At 44.1% G+C, this 21,708-nt stretch overlaps 1 protein-coding gene across 1 annotated transcript in view; it reads left to right on the top strand.

Moving 5' to 3' along the window:
- The window catches only part of LOC144467992 (uncharacterized), a 100,188-nt gene that overhangs the window by 67,699 nt on the left and 10,781 nt on the right, over positions 1-21,708 (top strand). Inside the window, exons 3-5 of the mRNA XM_078177055.1 lie at positions 17,261-17,519; positions 17,965-18,438; positions 21,053-21,354. Coding sequence (XP_078033181.1) covers positions 18,178-18,438; positions 21,053-21,354 — 563 coding nt within the window. The 5' untranslated portion in view covers positions 17,261-17,519; positions 17,965-18,177. The remainder of the gene's footprint in view (positions 1-17,260; positions 17,520-17,964; positions 18,439-21,052; positions 21,355-21,708) is intronic.

Below are 21,708 nucleotides of genomic sequence, written 5' to 3'. Positions count from 1 at the left end.
AACCTTGGTACAACGAGACTTTATAATATACATAGTTGTACTATATATAAAATGATAAAATAAATATTGTAAAAATATTGAACGCATACAACAGATATATATAAATCTATATAGGAACCTACGTATAATTTAACGAAATAAAATATATAATAAAAATAGAGACGCGCGTACGAGCAAAAGGTTAGGTCTGGTCGGAGATTTAGAAAGTTGCCGGAGGAATATAGGGAACAGCAGGTGGGTAGTATGTTGGCATAACAGCAACGAAAGCGATAGCAAGAAGAACGGAAAGGGGAGGAGAGGGGGGGAGGGACTAGCGAGAAGTTAGGAGGACGATAAAGAAGCGACAAAGAAGTTAGCAACACAATGGCACAGGGGATAACAAGATAAGTTAAAAGGGAGTTGGGAAGAGTGACGGGGGGTTGCCAAGAGAAGCTCGTGGAAGAGAAGGACGAAGTTGCAAGAAGTTAATCGAGAGATAGCTTTCTTCGGCAATGGCTGATGGTTCCGCGGATGCGCTGCGACTTCTTTCGCCCTTGCAACCTGACACGGGCATTTATTTAATTATCGCGACCTTGGCATTGCACGTGGAATCTGTTAACCCTGGGAACTTCTTGAATTTTTTATTTCAGGCCGCAGGAGACGCTTATATAATTCTGTTAATTATTGCTTCTTCCTCTTTAACGGAACAGAATTTTATTATATATATATTACGTAAATATTGGATACATATAATAAATATTTAAATGTACATAGAATATATACGTAAAGAGTTCCCACTGGCTGCTGGGAGCTTAGGGTATTTAATGGAACGTTTAATAACCGCGGGTCTAAGTGTTCCCTATATCCGCCGCCCTATACTTAATTAACCCTTCACTTTGACTTGGTCCGTTCCTAGCACGCTGTTAAATTATTAACCGCTTGCATTAGGTCCGGCAAGAAAATCAACTTTGGCCGACGAAAAGTATGCCGGAAAATTTCTAACAAATAAATAGGTGCGGGAGAAATTAATTTAGAAATTATTCCAGTAACTGTTACTGAATTATTAGAAGATTATTAGAAATCGTTAAGTGCTGTAATAAAAATAAATAAAAATTATTAAATATACCAACTGCACGGTGGAAAATGGGGTTGATAATTTTTATGATTGGTATAAAAAAATTCATGAAGCGTCAAGACAATGAATAAAGGTTCGATAACGGCACGTCGATCGCAGATTTCGCGTAAAAATCATTCGAATCGGTGAATTTCCTTGGAGACGGCGCAAAACGCGTTCGAGTTGACGCGGGTTTAATTAAGGGAACGGTTCGCCGATTGACAGGGGAAGCGACACGACCGGGAAATATGTCATCGCCGTCCGAATCGATCTGTCTCGGGCAAATACAGCGGACCCCATGGACACCGCGGCAAATTTGAAACGCGGAGCGCCGCGTCGAATATTGCGGACACACCGACGAGGGAGGGAGGGGGGAGAGAGAGAGGCTGGAATGCGTCCTCAAATTCCGAGGAGATCGATGGGCGAGCCCGTGTATTAATTAGGTCCCCGGCCGCCCGTCACCGTGCCACCCTTTTCCGAGAATCTTAGCTACGGACAGTTCTGGGTCGAATTTGTCGAATTCCGTATACAAGATCGACCTCGAAGCTGTTTACTCGACTGGCCCGGTATCCGCCGAAGCAGGAGCCGCTTCTCTCTCTCTTTCCGTAACATCTCGAGTATTTTAAGTGTTCCTGAAATTGTTCGCGGAACGGATCGATCGCCTTGGAGAATGATCGAAAAGGCAGCTGCGATTTTAATGTTCTTCGAAACGGAATTTTTACGTCCGCGTTCATGGTAGCGACATTTTTATGTCTATGTTTGGAACAGTATGCATCTGTCTTTGGAACGGTATTCTTATTTTTCGTGTTCTTTAAAAACGAAAGTTCGATGCTCTTGATCTTTTAAAAAATTGAAATAATTACGCCTGTTTTCCTTAAAATAAATTTCTTACTTAAAGGTGAAAAATGAAAAATTCATTCTTTATAAATGAAGTTGAAAAAAATTCAGGTGCTAGAAGAAGCACATTAAACTTCCTACAACGAGTTACAAGCAATTTGTTCTCCAGGAACGTTCGCTCTACACCGTTCTGCTGAAAAAGAGCGAAACAACTGAAAACAGCGACGATTAAGCTAGTCAAATTGCTTTCGCGGAACTCTGCGCCGATGTTTCCGCTGTAAATACGCTAAATGATTCAAGACGATCCCGAGAATTTGTTATCGGACGTCCGGGGCCCATCTGCGAAACTTCCGAAAGATAATAGAGAGAGAGAGAGAGCCGGGGCTTGTAAAGGGTTGCCCGACCGGAAACTCAATTTCGCCGCGGGTAGGAAGCGAGAAAAATTGAACGGTTAATAATTAAGTAGCCGGTTCTGCTGGTCAAGTTTCATTTTCTTTGGGAGCCGGCGCGCGGAACGAAAAATTAAACTTCTCGGTCCGGGGGCGTTCACTTGTAGTCCACGAATACGGCGAGAGAGACAAAGAGAGAGAGAGAGAGAGAGAGAGAGAGAGAGAGACGGAGAGGGTGTTTAATTTCCGCAAAACAAAAGGCTATCATGCTAAATTCCATAGAATCTTTACGTAATCTTACTTCATTTTTAATACTTTATTCAATTGTTAATTTGACGTATTAACCCTTTTTTATGCACCTGTTAAAGCAAGAAAGAGTCTAACGCCAAGCTGAAATAAGTACACGCATTAATTTCGTGGGAGTACTAATGCATGGCTTTAACGAGTGTCCATTATTAAATTATCGATTGTTATGTTACATCGTGTTACGCCAAGCTATAATTAGATTATCGATTGCATTTTATCTGTCGAATTGTATTTCGTTGCAAGAGAGGCAGCCAGAGAGATAGAGGAAGAGAGACAAACATCAAAATAGAGCGACAGAGAGAGAGAGAGAGAGAGAGAGAGAGAGAGAGAGAGAAAGCAGTACCCTCCTTTCTCCATGGGGCCGTAACGGTCTCCCGTAATGAAATTTTCTAGCCGACGGTTAGGTTCTCCGACGGAGAAAAGGGAATTTTAGCTTCAATTACCCTGACCGGCCAGGGACGGTAAAAAAAAAAAGAAGAAGAAGAAGAAGAAGAAGCTAAGAAATGCGCGTCGCGACCTTAACGCGATCACTGATTATAACAAAAGGATCTTTTAGCGTTGACGCTGGTTAACGTGAAATACGGCCCGCCTTATTAGTTAAATTCCAGGCGGCGTTCTACTTCTCCGGAGGTTACCGATCTCTCTCTCTCTCTCTCTCTCTCGTCGTTTAATAAGGCACTCGGGGAATTTATGTTTGTTCGACGTCAGCGAAGCTCGGAATTCTGTTGCGTGCGCGCATCGATCGCGATAAATGGATCGAGCGCGTCTACTTTATGCGTCCGCGGACTTTTAAGACGAAATGTCAATGTCTGCGGCATTTATACCGTGGCTCGAGGATTTCCGCAGCTTGTTAAGAAGCTTCTGCTGAATATTTTGTTTTGCTCTCCGGGGCAATTTGCGTTCTATAAATGAATACGCGAGCTAGGGGGAAGCTGGTTCGTCATCCCTTAATGTTTCTCCGCAATCCCTCCCGCGGAATCGTTTTAAAACATTTCTGACGTTATATGGAGCATAATATACGATGCTATACATTATTTTATATTTTATACATTTTTAATATTTTTAATATTTTTAATATTTTCTTTCTATAGAACCTATTATAATGAGCATTGGATGCCCATTTTAGGTCTGTAAAAGACTTCATTTATTTCCAGGTATTGCCCTTGATAAAAGTTGATTTCATTGCAATTACTCTCGCCATGCAGTTCCATATTTAAAAAAAATATTACACGACGCATTAAAGTAATCCGCGTAATTAGAAATCGTTTCAAAGACCCGCAGTCGCGTAAATTAAATCTTTGATCCAATTCTCGACGAATCTCTCGCGTTTCCAACGGTTAGAGCGCGTCCGCTGAAATAATTTCAAGGATATTTCCAAAAAAAAAGGAAAAAAAATAGCACATCGTGCTCGGCACGTTCGATATTACTTCCGTCGAATATACCGCGCTGAAATCATTTACTTTCGCGTCGAAATAGTATGCAGATTTTCCTGTTCGAAATGCTGAGAATTTCCATAGGAATTCGAAAATTCCTGGTCGACGAGCACGGTCGAAAAAATTAGATGTTCGGAGAAATGGGCGCGAAACACAGACGGGCTGACGTTTGCGTGAAACGAGAATGTACGTCTGTGTTTTCTGGCCTACGCACAGGTAATTAATTGGTGACGCGCGTTTCGGGAGGCCTCGAGAAACGAATCTATAGAGGGGCTGATTCAGTAGCTATAGCAATAACGCTATCCATCGGAGCTGTTTTGTTCCGTGTGCTCTATTAGGGTTGCGGACCGGCTATCGGAATGCCATTGGTGAATGGCTTCGACGCCCACGCGGACGGCGTCGCGGCGCCAAGGAACACCTACGACACAATTCCCCTGGCGTGTACGTCCCGTGAATAACAAAGGAGATCAGAAATAATCATTTTTGATTGTCACCGCAAACACAACGCGCGGGGGTGAACGCCGCTCTGGCATTTCAATGTCTCTTCGGTCGTGAATCGCGCCCGATGTAATGACTATTTGTACTCTGGAGAACTTGGGATTCCCTGCGGAATTGGGAGACATTATTTCTCCGATGCCGGAGCAATGCGAAACCAGCTATCGAGCAATTTTCGGGCTGCCTTGATTTTTCCTGCAATTACTCGTCTCTATCGGTCGTCATTTTTAATATGCTTCTGATACTCGGGAAATTAATTTTTGGCGAGTAGGTTTGATGCTTCTTTTCACGTGGAAGGAGATGCAGGAATTATTTCGTGAATTTAATTATCTCGTAATTTAATTATTTAGTGAAAATTGGCAAATTTTCAGAGTATGCCTTAGATAAGGCTAAAACGACGGTTTCGGCATATATATCGAAACAGGGACGGTTTCAGCTATCTTTCAGGAGATGAATCCATCTGTTGGCAATTAGCGAAGGTAATCACCACAATAATAATAATAATAATAATAATAATATTAATAATAATAAATTTTCCATTTTTTTCTTCTAAATTTTCCAAGGCACTTTATTGGAAATTATAAGAGTCTCGGTGTATTCTGTATACACAGTTGGACAGTGAATGGAGAAATTCTTGATTCTCGGTTCGAGGGCACGCAACAACCGGGTTCTTGCACCTGCACGTCGAAACGGCTGGATTCGCGTCGCCTCGAGAGCTACGGAGTACACCCTCCGGCGATTATTGAACTTCGTTGGCTCGCTGAGCGTCGATATTCCATTGTCACCGGTATTTCCAACTGTCGTCGGTCGTCGGATGCTTGGAGCCGTGTTTAGCCCAGTCAATTTCCTTATCGTCGTCGTTCCAGGCCCTTTCTCGAACGAGCACAGCTCCCGTATTATGTATTCGATTTCGATTTCGATGACGCGAATCGATGACGGACGATCGCCAAATAAATCGGAATATTTTCTCGACTGCGGCAGAATATTTTTCGACGGATATTTTTAAACTGTTCTCTACGTTGAAACTTTAATTATATGATATACTATACATATTTATATTATTCTGTATATTATATATATTTATTATTTATAGGTTTAAAAAAAAATATAGGAACCTAAATTAATTGTCAAAGCTGGAAATGGAATAATTTTTATATCGTGGGTCGAAGTGGACCCGAGCGCTGAACCGCTGCGCAAAGATCCTTCTTCAAGGAGATAAAGCGAGCACGTTCCCTCATCACCATTTTCAAGCACATTTCTCGCCGTAATGTCACGGATGTCATTACATCGTCCCACTGTTCCCGAGCATCGTCGATGGAACATTTTTTTTTTTTACGACATTATTACAATTTGTCCTCGATCGAAAATAGCACCTTGACTTCGAATGTCTCGGCCGTCGTAACTTCGCTCGGCTCCTCGTCGTAGACGTGGACGAGCTATCGCCATGAATTCGCAGCTCGCAGCGCTGTATACTATCGGCGATAAATCAACGCCGGATCATAGTCGATAAAGAAACTGCGCGCCATCTATTAAACCGACCCGTTTCGCGATTTCACCGTTATCGAGATACCGGAAACCGTACCCGGCGGAATATCGTTCGTCAAATTCGATTGTCCCTACTCGAAAACGCCGACCGAATCTCAATGTACACCGTTCGCGCGTTTTCGACGCGGTTGTTTTCGTGGAAACGCGGTAAAATATTGTCGAACAAATTCCGGGATTTGCACAGTTGAACAAACACGTATCGAACACTGAAAGTTATTGCTCGCTCGTCTCCGATAACGTTTATCTTAATCGCAACGTGTACTATCTATTTTCATATGGAGATCGTATTAATTGAATAAACATAAACCAGAATTTGCGCGAGTAATCGATAACGCGATCATTCCGATAGGAGACCGATTCGATTGGCGCGAATTAGCTGGTATCGCTCGCCGGTCGAACAACAGCTTCCGAAACATTTTCGTTGAACGAGCCTGTGCCGACGAGAACAATTTCAAGTTTCGCCATCGAAATAATATGACACGGCCGTTTCATTTCGGGGCGAAATTGTCCCCCCATGCGGGGACATTAAACTCTTATCTGCGGCTGCAACAAGCTCCCCGATGTCGTTCCGCTCGGCTGTTGCCGACCGTATCGCCGCTCTGTGTCCCCGAACACAGTCGCAGAACAACGTCGCAGAAATTCTTCGGTTTTCGCGACGGTTCATACATGCAAACGGTATGCCGGAGGGAGGGAACGGTGTGTTCCTTTATGAGACTGGAAAGGAAAAGTGAAGTTCCGGGGCAAATCGGTTTCCCATGCAAATACCTCGGACCCCGAGCAGGTGGCTCGCTGGATATCCGTCGAGGTCTCCGGTGGATTCCCAGCGATTTTGTAATTCCTCCCAAGATCTTATCAACGCCGTCCTGTCCCCCCTCGAAACAATAAATCGGTGGAACTTCGCCGCGATGGGACGATTTCATTTTTTTTTCGGTCGCCGGAGCGTCTGGTTTGCCAGACAACGTCTGGATATCGCTTCCAGAAATTAATTGCAGCGACAAAAGCTTCTAACTTAATGTGATGCATTTTTCTTGTTTATACTACCTGCGCGAAGAGTGAGTAACTGTCTAATCAGAGATGTACTGTGCTACTTGTCTACTCAGAGACTGATATATTCTACTTGGCTTATTTATTCCACGTGACAGCTGACAATTTAACCAGCACTATGTTTTTATCAGTATTTCATCTATTACCCTTGTCTGACTAAAGCAAAACCTATACTACTGATTGACACTGCTCTTTAATCAGTGATGCATCTATTACTCTTGTCTGGCTAAAGCAAAACCTATACTACTGATTTACGCTACTCTTTAATCAGTAATGCATCTATTACTCTTGCCTGACTAAAGCAAAACCTATACTACTGATTGGCACTACTCTTTAATCAGTAATGCATCTATTACCCTTGTCTGGCTAAAGCAAAACCTATACTACTGATTGGCACTACTCTTTAATCAGTAATGCATCTATTACCCTTGTCTGGCTAAAGCAAAACCTATACTACTGATTGACCCTACTCTTTAATCAGTGATGCGCCTATATCGCTCGTCTGATTAATCTGTAACCTCAACTACTGAACGACATTACTTACCCGATCAGAGACGAACTACGCTACTTGTCTACTCAATGATTTACATATTTCACTTGCCTTAACACAACCATGCAACGTGTCGATCTAAAATCTACCCCACGCCCCTCGTCCGATCAGTGACGTATCTATTCCTACACTCGTCAAAGCACAACTTCTGCCACCGACAAAATATCTAGAACACGCAACACGTGGAACTTTGCGCCACTTGCGTCGCAGTCACCGGCCATCCTACTTTTCTTCTATTTCCATTCTAATTTCCTAAGGTCTTTATTTCTCTTCGACAACACGCTGCTCGACTTTCGCTTGTTTGGCCTACTCCCCCGCCAAGCGAACATCGTTGACGATTCATTCTCTGGCATTGCAGTTTTTCCTGAAGCCACACCATCAACCTAAAATTGTATCACAAATATTACCAGACGTTTCTAAACGTATAAACAAAGGTCCCGCAGCTGCGATTTGCATCTCCGAGACGCGCGCGGCGTTCTCCCGTTTCTCGTTCCTCCGCGTTCCGTCGAATATCGCGAAACCCGGTAAAAACGAGAAACAGGTTGCGAACAGATGAAAGAAACATCACGGCCCCCGCGAATTCGTTCGGAGAATTTCACGGCGGTCGTTCGTCGTCCGGCGATTCCATATTTCGCCGAGGAAAAATCAAAGCGCCGGCGACGGCAATACGGAGAGAGGTATCTCCGTTCCGCGGAATCGTCGTCGCTCGGCTGCAGGAAATCGAAGACCGTATCGGCGAACGGAAGGGGACTCCGGGAACAATCTCCATTGCATATGCATTACGTCATTTCCCTGTCGTTACCGCATCGATGTTCCGCCGCTCGGTGACGGAACCAAGCGGCGGATCCTCGACGAATTTCCACGACGAACCGCTTCCGTCGACGCGTCTCTCTCTCTATTTCTCTTTGTCGCTCTCGCTCGCTCTCTCTGCGCCGCGCCAGGGCCAATGCCGTGAGAACAATGAACGCGTTTAACGTAATTTGTTTCAACCGCGCTCGATCATCGCTCCGACGAGCAACGAGGGTAATTGTCCTCGCCGCACAATGGGCCGCGCGTCGCCCGCTCTTATCGTTCGGCTGATAAGAATTCAACGTTCTATGGCTTCGCGCGTTTATTGGCACGTTATCGTCTCGGATATCTCGCGAGACCATTGTTATTCGGTTAACGGTCAAATTATCGAGTACAGATCTCTTATATCACGGTGATCGGAGCTATTCTTTGTCATTAACGCATAGTTAAGACTTTGTAATTTATTAACACAATAAATGCAACGATGTGTCGAGGTAGGCGTGCTCGAACTCGGCTCACAAATTCCTCGCGTAATTCAGAAGAAATCGTATCGCGGTTCGCGAGTCTATTTTCCGACTCCTGCAAATATCCGACGAACTTTGCAAAATATTGCGTCTACTTGTTTGTAGACAGAACGAGCTTGCATTTGGCAAATAAGCGAATCAGCGACCGGGAAAATAACAACTCCCCCGCAACTAATTCCACTCAAGAAACGCCTCGCATCACGTCAAATGGTAGCAACTTTTTAATTTCTCTGCGCTTAAAATAAAAAAATGTGAAAGCATTTTTAATTCACTGCGATGCGTTCAGTGTAAAGGGTTAAGCTTCGCGACGGCGCCAAAGGAAGACATCGGAAGCCGTTTGTTATCGGGGCGGTTTTTTTTTTATCGGGCCACTATGCGTCGCGGCGAAGTGCACCGCGAAGTGCATCGAGCACGCGGCGGACGCAACCGGGGGACAGTTGATACCCGGCCATGGTGAAACAGAATATTTGCGGTGGCCATAGATACATCGGAAAAGATGGATCCGTGTGCCAGATGCGGCCGGTAATCCAATACGTCATATTAGAGACCGGGGCTATCCGCGAATGCAACGTGTTTGTTCACTCGCGGCGAGTGACCCATGCTTTTCACCCACATATTCGACAGGTTGTAAAGCGGCGGACCCCTGGAACCTTTCCGCACCATTTTCGCCGAAATACACGTATCGCGGAATCCGGTTGCAAATAACAATTCCGCGTGGACGTAAGAGGGCGGTTGAATAATTTATCGCGCTCCTCCTACGCGGATCGATTTCGCGTTACAGAAAAGAGAATATTAATTTGTGGAATCGTAGACAAGATTCTCAATGCGTTTCACAAAACCCTTTAACCCTTTGCGCTATAATAACGAGTCAGTGATAGCAATTTCATGCAAAATCTACCAAAGATGAATATTATTAATTTTAATAATATTAATTACATATAACGTACAATGATTTTTTTACGTTCTTTTATTTCCCATAGAAATCGCAGTCGATGTGAAATACCGAAGAAGTTCGAACCGGGGACGCGTGAATTTTTATAACTTCGCGGTGACCTCTGGCTGCATAAATTTCGTTTTAATGATAACACGGGCCGCGCCGCTGAAAAAATTCCGGTTCCCCGTAGCCGGGCCACGCACGCTGATGAGATTTTCGAGCTCGGGGCGTGACTTTTTGAAAAATGATCCCGGCGTTTCGCCGTCGGTCGGCGTCCGCGCCGATTACGCTCTGTCATTTGACACTGACGTAACTGCACCGTCAGCGGGACTCTCGAGTCAATTTCGAGGACCATCTCGACCTGCGAACTACATTTTCGATTGCTGAATAAATTCGTACAGTTTTTCTTTTTGGAACGACTTGTGCCAAATTTTATTTCGTTTTCATTTTTAATGGGAAAAAGAAATATTTTTTGAAAAGTCCCAAATGGACAGTGTGACAGATTTCGAGAATTAAAGCTAATAAAATAAAACATTTTGCTCCTACATAAATTATTTCATATATTCTAAATTACGTATTAGCGTACGGTATTTAATTATAATACAAAATGGAAAGAATGACGGATGAAAAATCGCGAGAAATTGAATTATTTCAAAAAGCGAGTGCAACAATTTCGTGGCGCCGAAAGGGACAATTATTGGATAATGAATGCGCGGCTAAATCAAGAACCCAACTCTGCCGATATTTATTCGCCAGCCCGATATTTAATAAACACACACACACACGCATCAGAATTCGATTTGCTGTCGAATCTCGAGCGTCGCGTTAATTCGAGACCCTGCCGCGAATAAAATCTGTCGTTAAACAAGCTCGGGGGCGGTGATTTAATAACGATGAATGAACGTCGGCTGATTTCGCGTCCGGAAGGCCATCGATACGCGAACCTAATTGCCGAATAAAATTCCATTGCAGCCGCGGATGTAAAACGTCTACGGATGAATCGCGCGGCACCGGTTCGTTCGCGAATCCTGACGCGGCTGATTAATTCGGCGAATCCGACGCAGCCTCTCCGCCCGGTTTACAACGTTACGTTCCGGATCGCCGGGACTCCTGTATCAAATATTCACTGCCATAAGGCGACATCGAGCACGTCCGCGTAGCCCTGGTACCGCCATATGGCGCACAGCCGGACACATATCACCTTTACGCTTGTAATCGCGTAGTCTTTTTGTTGTTAGCTTTGTTCGATGTTTTAAATAGTTAGTGGAACTTTGGCCGAGATAAGTAGCCTAACAGTTGGTGAAATATAGTTTGTCCTCTAGCAGTTTAATAATTCCTTAGAAATTCGTTAGTAATTCGTTGATAATTCTTTAATAATTCTCTAATAATTCTTGAATAATTTCTCAATAATTCCTCAATAATTCTTTAATAATTCTTGAGTAATTTCTCAATAATTCCTCAATAATTCTCTAATAATTCTTGAATAATTCCTCAATAATTCCTCAATAATTCCTCAACAATTCCTCAATAAAAAAAGGATTACAATAATCAATTACTCCAACCTGCCCAATTCCCAATAAATTTAAAACCATCCTGCAAAATAAATTATAATTATAAGTTCCGTGTTGTTATAGTTGTTATACTTGATAGAACCATAGCCGATAGTTCTGAATAAATGATCGGAGTCTCGCGGAACCGAAAACATCGAGTTGATTCATAATTGCTGCAACAGGTAAAGTTCGGCCGGCGCTCGAAGTTTTAGCGTCTCTCTCTCTCTCCCGCCTTGTTATTTGTTACTTTCGTGGGGCAGGAGAGTGCACCACGCGCCAGGGTATTAACTTTCCGTGGAAGACTATCATCCATTCTTCAACGTCAAATTTCCGTACCCTGGCCGCCACGAAAAATAGAGCTCGAACGTGATTATTTATTGTCCCGCGGCTTTTTTCGCAGTCGGCGAAGAAAACGTAACGACGCGGTCGGACACGAAACATGCTTCGCGGACAAGAAATTTACGACGCCTGCCGTGCACGTGTTACGATGTTGCGACACGGGGATAATCGCGTTCGCGGATGCTGCGTCGCGCGCACGCAAATTGTCCGAATTTTCGAAGCGAGAACTTCGAAGTGTGTGCGTTAACTTCGTGTGGCTCGAAAGGACGTTACTACCCCATTAATAAAGAAAAGAATAATAATAATAATCAATAGATGAAATTATGTTTTCTGACATTAACGTGAATTTTTAAGAGAACAAGAATTTTATAGGAAAATCGATGACAATGCTATTATTATTATTATAGCATTTTTATGACTACTATGACTACTGAAATATATGCATAAAATTGACTAAATTGTGTAAAATGGAAATACCAAGGCTTAGAGAAACTATTTTGAATTTAGAGGAAAATGGCTTTGGATCCAAAGGGTTCGAAGACTTAAGTAAAAATAAAAAGAATATGAAATTAATAAAACCAAAAAGAAGCAACAAATCCTCTACATTAATAGTAAAAATTATACACCGTTGTTTTAATAACCGCAACCCCTATTCACCATAATTCTTCACCATGGTCAAACATGGCGACAGATCGAATGACCAATGGCCTTACTCGGCGACGTCTCTTCCCAAGAATGTTTCGAATTTTTCGCGATCGCGCCCTCCGTCTAGAGCGGCTTAATTAAATCGCGGGTAAAAGAGGGTCGGACAGGAATAAAAAAGGACGAGCAGGGTGAGAAGCGAAGGGACGAGGAACGGTCGGAAGGGGAAGGGGAAGGGGAAAGGAAAGAGAGACAGGCAGGCAGGCAAGTTGATTATCGAACGTCCCCCCAATCAACCGTCGGTTATATCGGAAATCGAAACGGTTCGCCGGTCGGAATCAAAAATACAATCGGAGAAAAAAAGAGAAGCCGCGCCGACACCAATCTGTTGTGCCGTTAATCATTCCTGGCCGGAGAAATCTCGTTTTCCGTCGACGTGATTGGTTCCGCCGCGCCGGTTCTCCCCCTTTGCGCGAAAATTCAGAGGCCCGCGACTCTTCTGCTGTGTCCGACAAAGCAAAAGCCGAGAAAGGAACCGTCCGAAAAACCGGTCCGTCCGTGAAACGGTGCGTTCGTTTCGAAACGTCCGCCATTTAATTTCTGCTTCTAGCGATCGACTCGGATCGTTTCTGTCTTCCGTAAAAATCTGCGATTTAATGCAAGATATTGCAATTTAATTCTAGTAGAAGACAATAGATAATTTCCTCGGGTCTCGGAACGCGCCGGACTTCGACTAGCCGGTCGTAGGAAATTCCCACGGCCTCCCTATTTATACCAAAGCGAGCAGCCTCCACTCGAACGGATAATTGACTGAGCCAAGGATGAAAATAATATTTGCGACGATGAAAGGAGAAATTTGCGCGGCTGGATCCGCGGTGGAAAGCGTCTGTGAAAGTAAAACGGCGGTGCCTGATCGATTCGTTTATTTCGCGCGATTTGCTATTTTCAAGCGAGATTGATGAGTGGGACGATCCCCCGCCCTTGCCGGGATCCATCTTGCTGATCGGTTCGCGAAAGCGAGCGGAAGAACCGTTCCGATCATTAACCGACCCTCTGCGATCAACCGCGCCGGACTCGCCTGGCCGTCCGTGAAGAAATTATAGCGACCGGAAGATGCTACTACCGTGGGCTAACTTTTGCTCGCGTCGCTGATTGGCTATCTTCAAGTTGGCTATCTTCAAGCGAGTCGGAGCAGTTCGAAAATCACTTAAATTATTGATATGTTAAAAATGGTCTCGAAATTCTAATTTCGTATCACTGGATTTGCCGATTTTTTTCTCTAAATATTTATGGAATTTTGTAATATATTATCTATATAACATATCATTATTATCATTATATACACTGTAAAATATTATTAAAATATTACCTTGTAATATACTGGTGAACGAAATTACAGCACAGAAATTTTTCGAGTAAAAATCGGCCAACTTTGACACACGATTGTTCCGCGAAAAATCATCGTAGGTGGTTGAATTTTTTTTTAAATTACAGCTCGAAGTCTCTGTTTTAAAACAGTGTTTCTGGATTTTCAGTTCCATGAAATCCTACGATTGGAGGCATTTAAATACGAGGTCGTGTTTGTCGTATCGAAAGCACCAAGTTTGACGAAGCGCAGAGGATTGGTAAAATTTTGTTCGACGATGTCGTTTCCAGGAGAATAAACTTCGATTCTTCCCCTTTAATTTAAAAAAAGAGAGAGGCGGCTGGGATTTTTTCTCGCAAAGTTATAGAGCTTTAAAATAGCCCTACCATCGGTCAGAGTTCACGAACTTTTATCCAAACATTCTCCGTACTATAATATTATTGGGCACCGTATTTTAGGATACAATTAACCTAATTTTCTGCGATAGAAACATCCGCGATCTCCTCGTTATCGATAAATTTTTCGATTTTTTGAAAAGTGTTTTCTTCAATTGTCCAGCAGCCGTGAACGAAAGCCAACGATTCACCGTCTAAATTATCGCGTTGTTGCAGATTTATTTATCCACCGGATCGTGAACAATATATGTCGCGCAAACGAATCAGCCGATTATCGCTTCGCCGAGATCCAGGGAGCATGGATTAGCGACGTCATTTTCCGGATAGCCCCGGGGGCCGATTTCGGACGGCATCGGGGCGTCGCTGAAATCCCGTCAAAATGGCGGTCTAACGGCGTCGCTTCGGGCCTTAATTACAATGTCCCGTTGTCGGGGGCTGAAACCAGATAATGGAAGGGCTGGGAGGGGCGCTGGGCGCTGGAAAACACGGTGGCCGGGGCGCGAAACGCGCTTCCGCGGAATGGAATTAATTAAACGGGGCGCGATGGTCGGGGAAAGGAGTAGCTGCGGCTTCGTTGATTTTGATAAGCCCGAAACGTTCTTGCCGACCGGAACGGTTAACCCTGCCACCGGTCATTTGTCTCTCGGAGCTTTAACACCGGCCGCATCCGAATTGCAAATTCGAGATAATGGAAGACGTGCGGCTGAATATAAACCAGACCTCCGCCCTCCGCCGCCCTCTGTTTCCCTTCGGCGACGGTCCTCGGTTTCTTTGACGGCGCCGGGGACCGTCCTATGGAGATCGAGCACGGCAGAGAGAGAGACTCGCAACTTAGCCGTTCATTATCGGGCCTGGGGGTTTGCTCGACGACGAAACACCGGCTGACAGCTAATTTGCCGGGAGGTACAAGCGCCGCCGAAATTTACGCCGTTGTTTCTGCAAGCTTGCTGAAACGCCGCGGACGATACCGATCGATCGAAACGACGGACCCTTTTGCCAGACGAGTGTTGTTGCGGTTGCGTTTAATAGCCGTCAATTGTTGCGCAGCGATTCGGTTAATTTTTGGGCAAGTCCGCGCGCTAATTTGAATAAATCAGGCTGGGAAATTAGCGCGATGTCCTTCGCAGCTTTCGTGTTAAATCAATCGCGAGATGTGGAAGTTAAATAAATAATTTTACTAAGCTGGAAATAGAACAATATTCTTTTAATAAAATTATAGCACAGTATCTTGATTAACCATTCGGTCGTCAAATAATTTTCACCTAGCGCGCGCTCTACGAAAACTCGCCACATAGAAATTGCACGACTTCGAGGGTGACAAACGATGACGAAACGACTTTTCTCGTTCGCGGAGAGCTTTCCCAAGTATCCGCGATCAACGTTGGTTCCTTAAATAATTTATCGCATCTCAAACGTCCCTGAAAATGTCTCGTCAACCATTAGACTGGAGACCACCGCGAACGAGTGCTTTCTCGCGGGAAATTCACGATACAATTATAACGATTCCGTCAAACCGTGGAATAAACGTGCTTAAAAATGTTCCGTAGAAACATATATCACGTATACGTACGATTTAAAAGTTTAAAGAGTCCGAATATATTTTGGTTTAAAACGCGTACGATATTATAATTTTCATGCAACGTATTCCGCGAGATCAATAACGGCACCGCGGGATCCGAACGGATAGAATTACTAATGGTTTCCAACTGGATGGGTCGGGCTACATGCAACAAAAACTTTCGAACCGGGAATATATATACATATATATTTTTGCAGAAACTTTTCCGCGGAAAAAGTTATACGGTTGACTACAAGGATTTCCCCTTCGTTATAATAAATATTAACGGAAAGGCAAATATCGGGCACGAAGTTTAACGAAACAAGATTTTCCAACTTTGCACCCTCGCGAACTACGGATCAATTTTATTAGCATTTCTTCCGCTTAATGAATTTAATGGCTTCGAAACGTCTGCAATTTTTATATATTATTATTTTGTATAGAATTGTGGATTTTTATATAGGACTTTCGCTGATGATTCTAGCAAGGCTGAGATGACAGAGCAGTGTCATAAAATATCCTTAAATTACACTTTCGACGAGGAACAGAATTTAAATAAAAATGTAATTTCTCCGTTAATAACTCGGCGATTTGGAAATCACATTTAAGTTTCGCAAGAATTCCAGCAGCATTAATACCAGTGTTACAGACGACGTAACATCGAGTTCCGGTATGACACAAAGATTATTTTCGTCAGCAGCATGGAGGATCGTCACCGATTCGGTAATTCTTGCTGCTCCGCTTGCGCAACAAACAGGAATCGCCCCCGCGAATTTCTCCGTTGCGAGGCAAAGGGTTTTCTCGTGACCGTCAATGAAACTCGCGTAACGGTCGGGTAATATTTCTGATCGGCCGCTGAGAGATTTATCGCGCCCGGTGTAATTAGATTACCCGCAGACCATTGCTGGTCGAGAGGAGCTGGTCGCCAACGGGTCGCGTGCGCAGCTGTTGAGCCTATCCTGTAGCTGTATCCTAGCTATATTTTATTGCTATAGCTTAGCTATATTTTGTAGCTATATTCTAGCTATATCCTAGCTATATTTTGTAGCTATATTCTAGCTATATCGTAGCTATATTTTATAGCTATATTCTATATATATTCTAGCTATATTTTATAGCTATATTCTAGCTATATCGTAGCTATATTTTATAGCTATATTCTAGCTATATCCTAGTTATATTTTCTAGCTATTTTCTAGCTATATCCTAGCTATATTTTATAGCTATATTCTAGCTATATCCTAGCTATATTTTATAGCTATATCGTAGCTATATTCTAGCTATATTCTATACTTATATCCTATATTTTTATCCTACAAATACATCCTACATCTATATCCTATACCCTAACTATATAATTGATATGATCGCGCGGATCCCTGATTCGTCGCAAGCGGTCCGCGAGGCCGTGTAAAAACAGTCTCCTAATGGAAGGTAATCACCGGCGGGCGCGGATGTTTGTTCCAGATAGAGTTCGCCGGCGCGGCGGAAAGGTGAAACGGTGGACCAAGGAATGCCGGGGAGGAATCGGGCCAAGGTCGGGATCGTCCCCGAAATTGTCTAATTTCCGGGACCCATCCCGATGCGCCTCGTCGTCGTCGTGAATTGATGGTGATTTCGCGTGGAATTTATCGCCACGGTCTTAAATCGCGATTTGAAACAACGGGCGCGGAGCTACAGGCCGGCATCAAACTCTACTATGGCATCGGGAGGCTGCGGGAACGTGCGAGGTTCGTAAAAAATAGCTTCGCGAACTTTACAAGCTTCGCGAGTCACCGGTATTATAAGAATAAATTATACAAAAGCTGTACCAAAAGTTAAGTTCGGTTATGAGAAAATAATGTCTATAAATTTAATGTAATGTATAGTCTTCGCGTGAGAAGAAGGCACCTTCGTGTTTTGATATTCCCCCTCTTACCAGCCGCCCCACTGCGCCGTATGCGCTGTCGTTAGTGAGTGATAGCTTCGAGAGTGGGGCAGCCAGTAAGAGGGGGAACTTGGACGCAAGGGCGCCTCCTTGCCGCGCGAAGACTATAAATTCGACCACTTATATTTGAAAATAAACATTTTCGTATTAAAATCCACTCGACTCGCCGCACTCTGTACATAATTATTAGCTGAAAAAAGAGCCAATCAGCCGAGATATTTCAACTAAAACTCGCATCTCGATTTCAGAATTTCCTTGGCCAAAGGAGACCGGGAAGGATCGGTGGCCAAGCATGGTCGTCGCAATCGATTAAGCTCGAATCACGGCGAGGCTGCGGTGCTGGTTCGGCCGGATATGCGCCATGTCGTCCTACGAGGGGCACGTTTACGAGCGGAATCTGACTTGAAGACTCGGCGTGGAGGAGGAGGAGCCCGGCGGCCTGCGGAACCTTGTCAATTAAAATGTCAACGCCCGCGACGGACCCGTTACCGTCCACCGTGCCCGGCGAATTGACGGCCGCTCTTCTGCCGACGGTGACCAAGATCGACACGCGGCTCGACGCCAGCCCCGTCTCGGTGGTTTTGGCGGTGTCGATAGTCTGCATTTTATCGCCGATCACCGTCTCCGGCAACTCCATTATTCTGGCCGCCTTCTATAGGTACAAGAGGCTGCGGACCGCGTCCAATTACCTGCTGGTCTCTTTGGCCATCAGCGACTTCGGGGTAAGCTTCGAACCCCCAAAGGAGCTATGGGATTGTGTCGGTGTCTGTCAAACAATGCGACTGTTGCGGTCGATATCTATCGGATACAATGATATGCGTCTCATATCCCGGCTTTGGCAAACAATTGGGTAGTCCGTAGTTACCCGGTTCAATTTTCATTAATATTTATTAATTATTATTTTGATAATTATTCGGTCCTGCCACCTTGTCGCGACGATTGGCGTGCAACTGCTTTAATCATTTTTTAAAATTTTTAAATACAGGATGGTTCACTTATATAAAGTCACCTGAACATTTGATTATTATACTAAATTAATAGAAATGTTCGGAGTTGATTGTATTTCATTATATAGCTGATTAAGTACTGTTTAACTTTTACTGGAAAGAAGCGGGCTATTTCACAGCTCGACGAAATAAATTCGAAGGAGCGCGTTCGAACGAATTTAATTTAGGTGTAAAGGATTGACCTTTTCGGCGGCGTCGGGCGACGATAAAAAAAAAATAGCGCGCGATAGAGCGATGAAAGCATCGAAAACATTGCAGAAAATTCCATTACACCGGCGATGTGCTCGCCGCGGATCAATATTCCGGGACAAGTATCGTCGAAAAAATGTGCAACAGAATTTCCATATGCAGGTACTCTAACGCGCGGGGAGAGCGCTCGAAGCAGTTAAAAAATATTATAGAACCGTCGAAAACTGTGCAGAGTAGTGTCGATGCACCGGAACACATTGTTAAACGCTTTCGATTCTGTTCCAGCGAAAGGGGAATTTTTTCGAATCGCGAATGGAGGACGGACGAATTTATGAAATCGCTCGATCATTAAAAATTAAAGAGAGGTGGACTTTGAGGGTTTGCTTTGAGTGCAAAGGGTTGATGCACCGTAAAGTATTCTTTCCTTCCAACGTATATTTATTTAAACGTGTCGCGTCGGAGTTTGGACCATCGTCCGAATAATTTTGCGAGTCACTGTACGCGGCGGCGGCGGTGCCATCGGGACGAACGGAGGCAATGCATAGCCCGCCGATGCGGCAAATGATCCGCATTTAATCAGCGATCTGTGTAATCGTCGCGAAATTATCAGAATCAAACGATGATACATCCTCGCGTATATATCCGTGGGAATAAATCGATATCGCCCGGCAGCCGAATTTCAGCGCGTCGATGTCCGTGAAAAGCCGGAGGGGGCGAGTCGACGGGGGCCGCGTTCGTCCCGCCTCGTCGGAGCGACGCGGATCAGCTTCGTCAGACTGAAAAGAGGCATTGACACGCTGAAGGGGGCTCGTCGTTCCCGAACAGATTAAACCAGTATTTTAATTAGTCAGCCCGAACGCCGTGACAAAGGAACGAGGGTCGAGGACACTTCGATCCTAATTCGCCCTTAATAATCTATCTCTATTAATAATAACTCTCCCTCGGATTTATCTGTTCATAATGCAAAAAAAAGAGTTCGCTTTTCGCGTCGCGCATCTGTTCTCCCTCGTTAAAACAGCGGGATTTATTTGGGTATTTTCGGAAACGCGGCAACCATTATTTACAGTGTCCTTCTGCGCTCGCATCAGCTTTTACCATATCAAAATACCAGCGATGTTCCCGTGTTTTTTCGAAACAGGAGAAATAAACGCGTCGACACGGAACTTCGCGACTGAATTCGTCCAGCTTCGGAGAAGGAGTTTCGCCGTTGTTATACCGATTTGACCGGAGCCTCTTTCTCGAAACCGTGTATAGGCTACTACTGTACCGTACTATTAAATGCTAGATAAATATTAAAATAAAATATTCGGTAGGGAGACAATAAAATATGAAATGCCAGAGAATTCTAAGAATCGATGAGAGCTTCGACAAAAGGAAAAATCGAAGAGGTCGGCGCGAATTCGTACGAGCACTGTATCCTTAAAAGGTTAGAAAGGGAAGGGCAGCTCGATTGTCCGGAACGTCGAGGGGATCCCTTAATTGCCCAACACTTGCGCAATGCGGATTAATCTTTATTTCCGATAGCGTTGCGGAACACCTATCCGGTTGAATTTCACAATAGGTTGCATCGGTAGTTATGAAACGTGATCCCGTGGGCGGAATGCCGGACAGAAGCGCGCGCGCGGCGGTTATCATAAAGCTTTCATTTCCTGCGGATGCGCCTCGCTGTCCGTTCCACGTTTGGAAACGTTGCGAGCGGTGCACGTTGGCGGAAGCTACGGCCAACGGGCTACGAAAAAGCGCAAGACGCATCCTGTGCGTCAAGAACTGCTTCTGTTTCACGGATAAATGCGACGCCGACGCGGTGTCCGACCGTGACGTAATTCGCGCGGCACGTTTCAGGGAGCGCTCGATATTTCCTTCCGAATTTATTTCGAATATTTCCTTTGGGGTAGTTTGTTGTAAATAATATATTATAAGAGATGAAAGTTGGAAATTGGCTCTAAAATTCTAACCCTTAAACTAAAGATTAATTAAGGATATTATCTTCTTTTATTTTATAAAATTTCACGTGCCAAGAAATCGTGTAAATTTTCAGTTAGTTCGCCAAAAATATTTTTTGATAACAATAAAATGAAATCTAGAATTTACAAATAATTAAATAAATGAATCCATGTTTAACGACCGGAATTTCGAACAGGTCGGAGTGTTCATGCCGTTCGGCATGAAGCTGGAGCTGTCCGGGCTGCCGGAGAACGGTGTGTCAACGCTGTGCATCATCCCCTATTGCATAGTGATCGCTTTGTGCAGCGTGAGCGTGCTGGTAACAGTCGCGATCGCCGTCGATCGGCTGACCTCGCTTGCACAGCCGCTCCGTTACAAGAACATCATCACCCACAGCAGCATCGAGAAGTACATCGCCGTGTTCTGGATCTACGCGATCGCCGTCGGCCTCTCCCCTTTGATCTACGCGAAAGCTGTTGGCGAAACCCAACCGCACAGGTCGGTCACTATTATTATTAACTTTATTGATTGCAGTCGATGCTAGTCTCGCGTCCCTTATCCTCTATTTTTTGTTTGCCACGCTCGACAGGGTTGAAAAAAAAGGTCCCTATCAGGGACGAGATCGCGATGGCTGTAAATTAATATTTAGAAACTGTTTATTAATATCGTTTCTATCTATTAATTATATTAATTATATACACTATATATTGATATAATTCGTCATTAAATAATTGTTTGTCTTGTGCCTAACATAATTATACACATCTGGAGTTGCTAATATTGCCAATAATATATATTATATAATATATATAATAAATATTGTGGAGATATTTTTGCTAAAACTTTCTTCAG

This window comes from Augochlora pura, chromosome 1 (assembly GCF_028453695.1).
Source record: "Augochlora pura isolate Apur16 chromosome 1, APUR_v2.2.1, whole genome shotgun sequence".
NCBI lineage: Eukaryota > Metazoa > Arthropoda > Insecta > Hymenoptera > Halictidae > Augochlora > Augochlora pura.
Note: the sequence above shows the minus strand (reverse complement) of the source record. Positions and strands in the feature narration are given on the sequence as shown.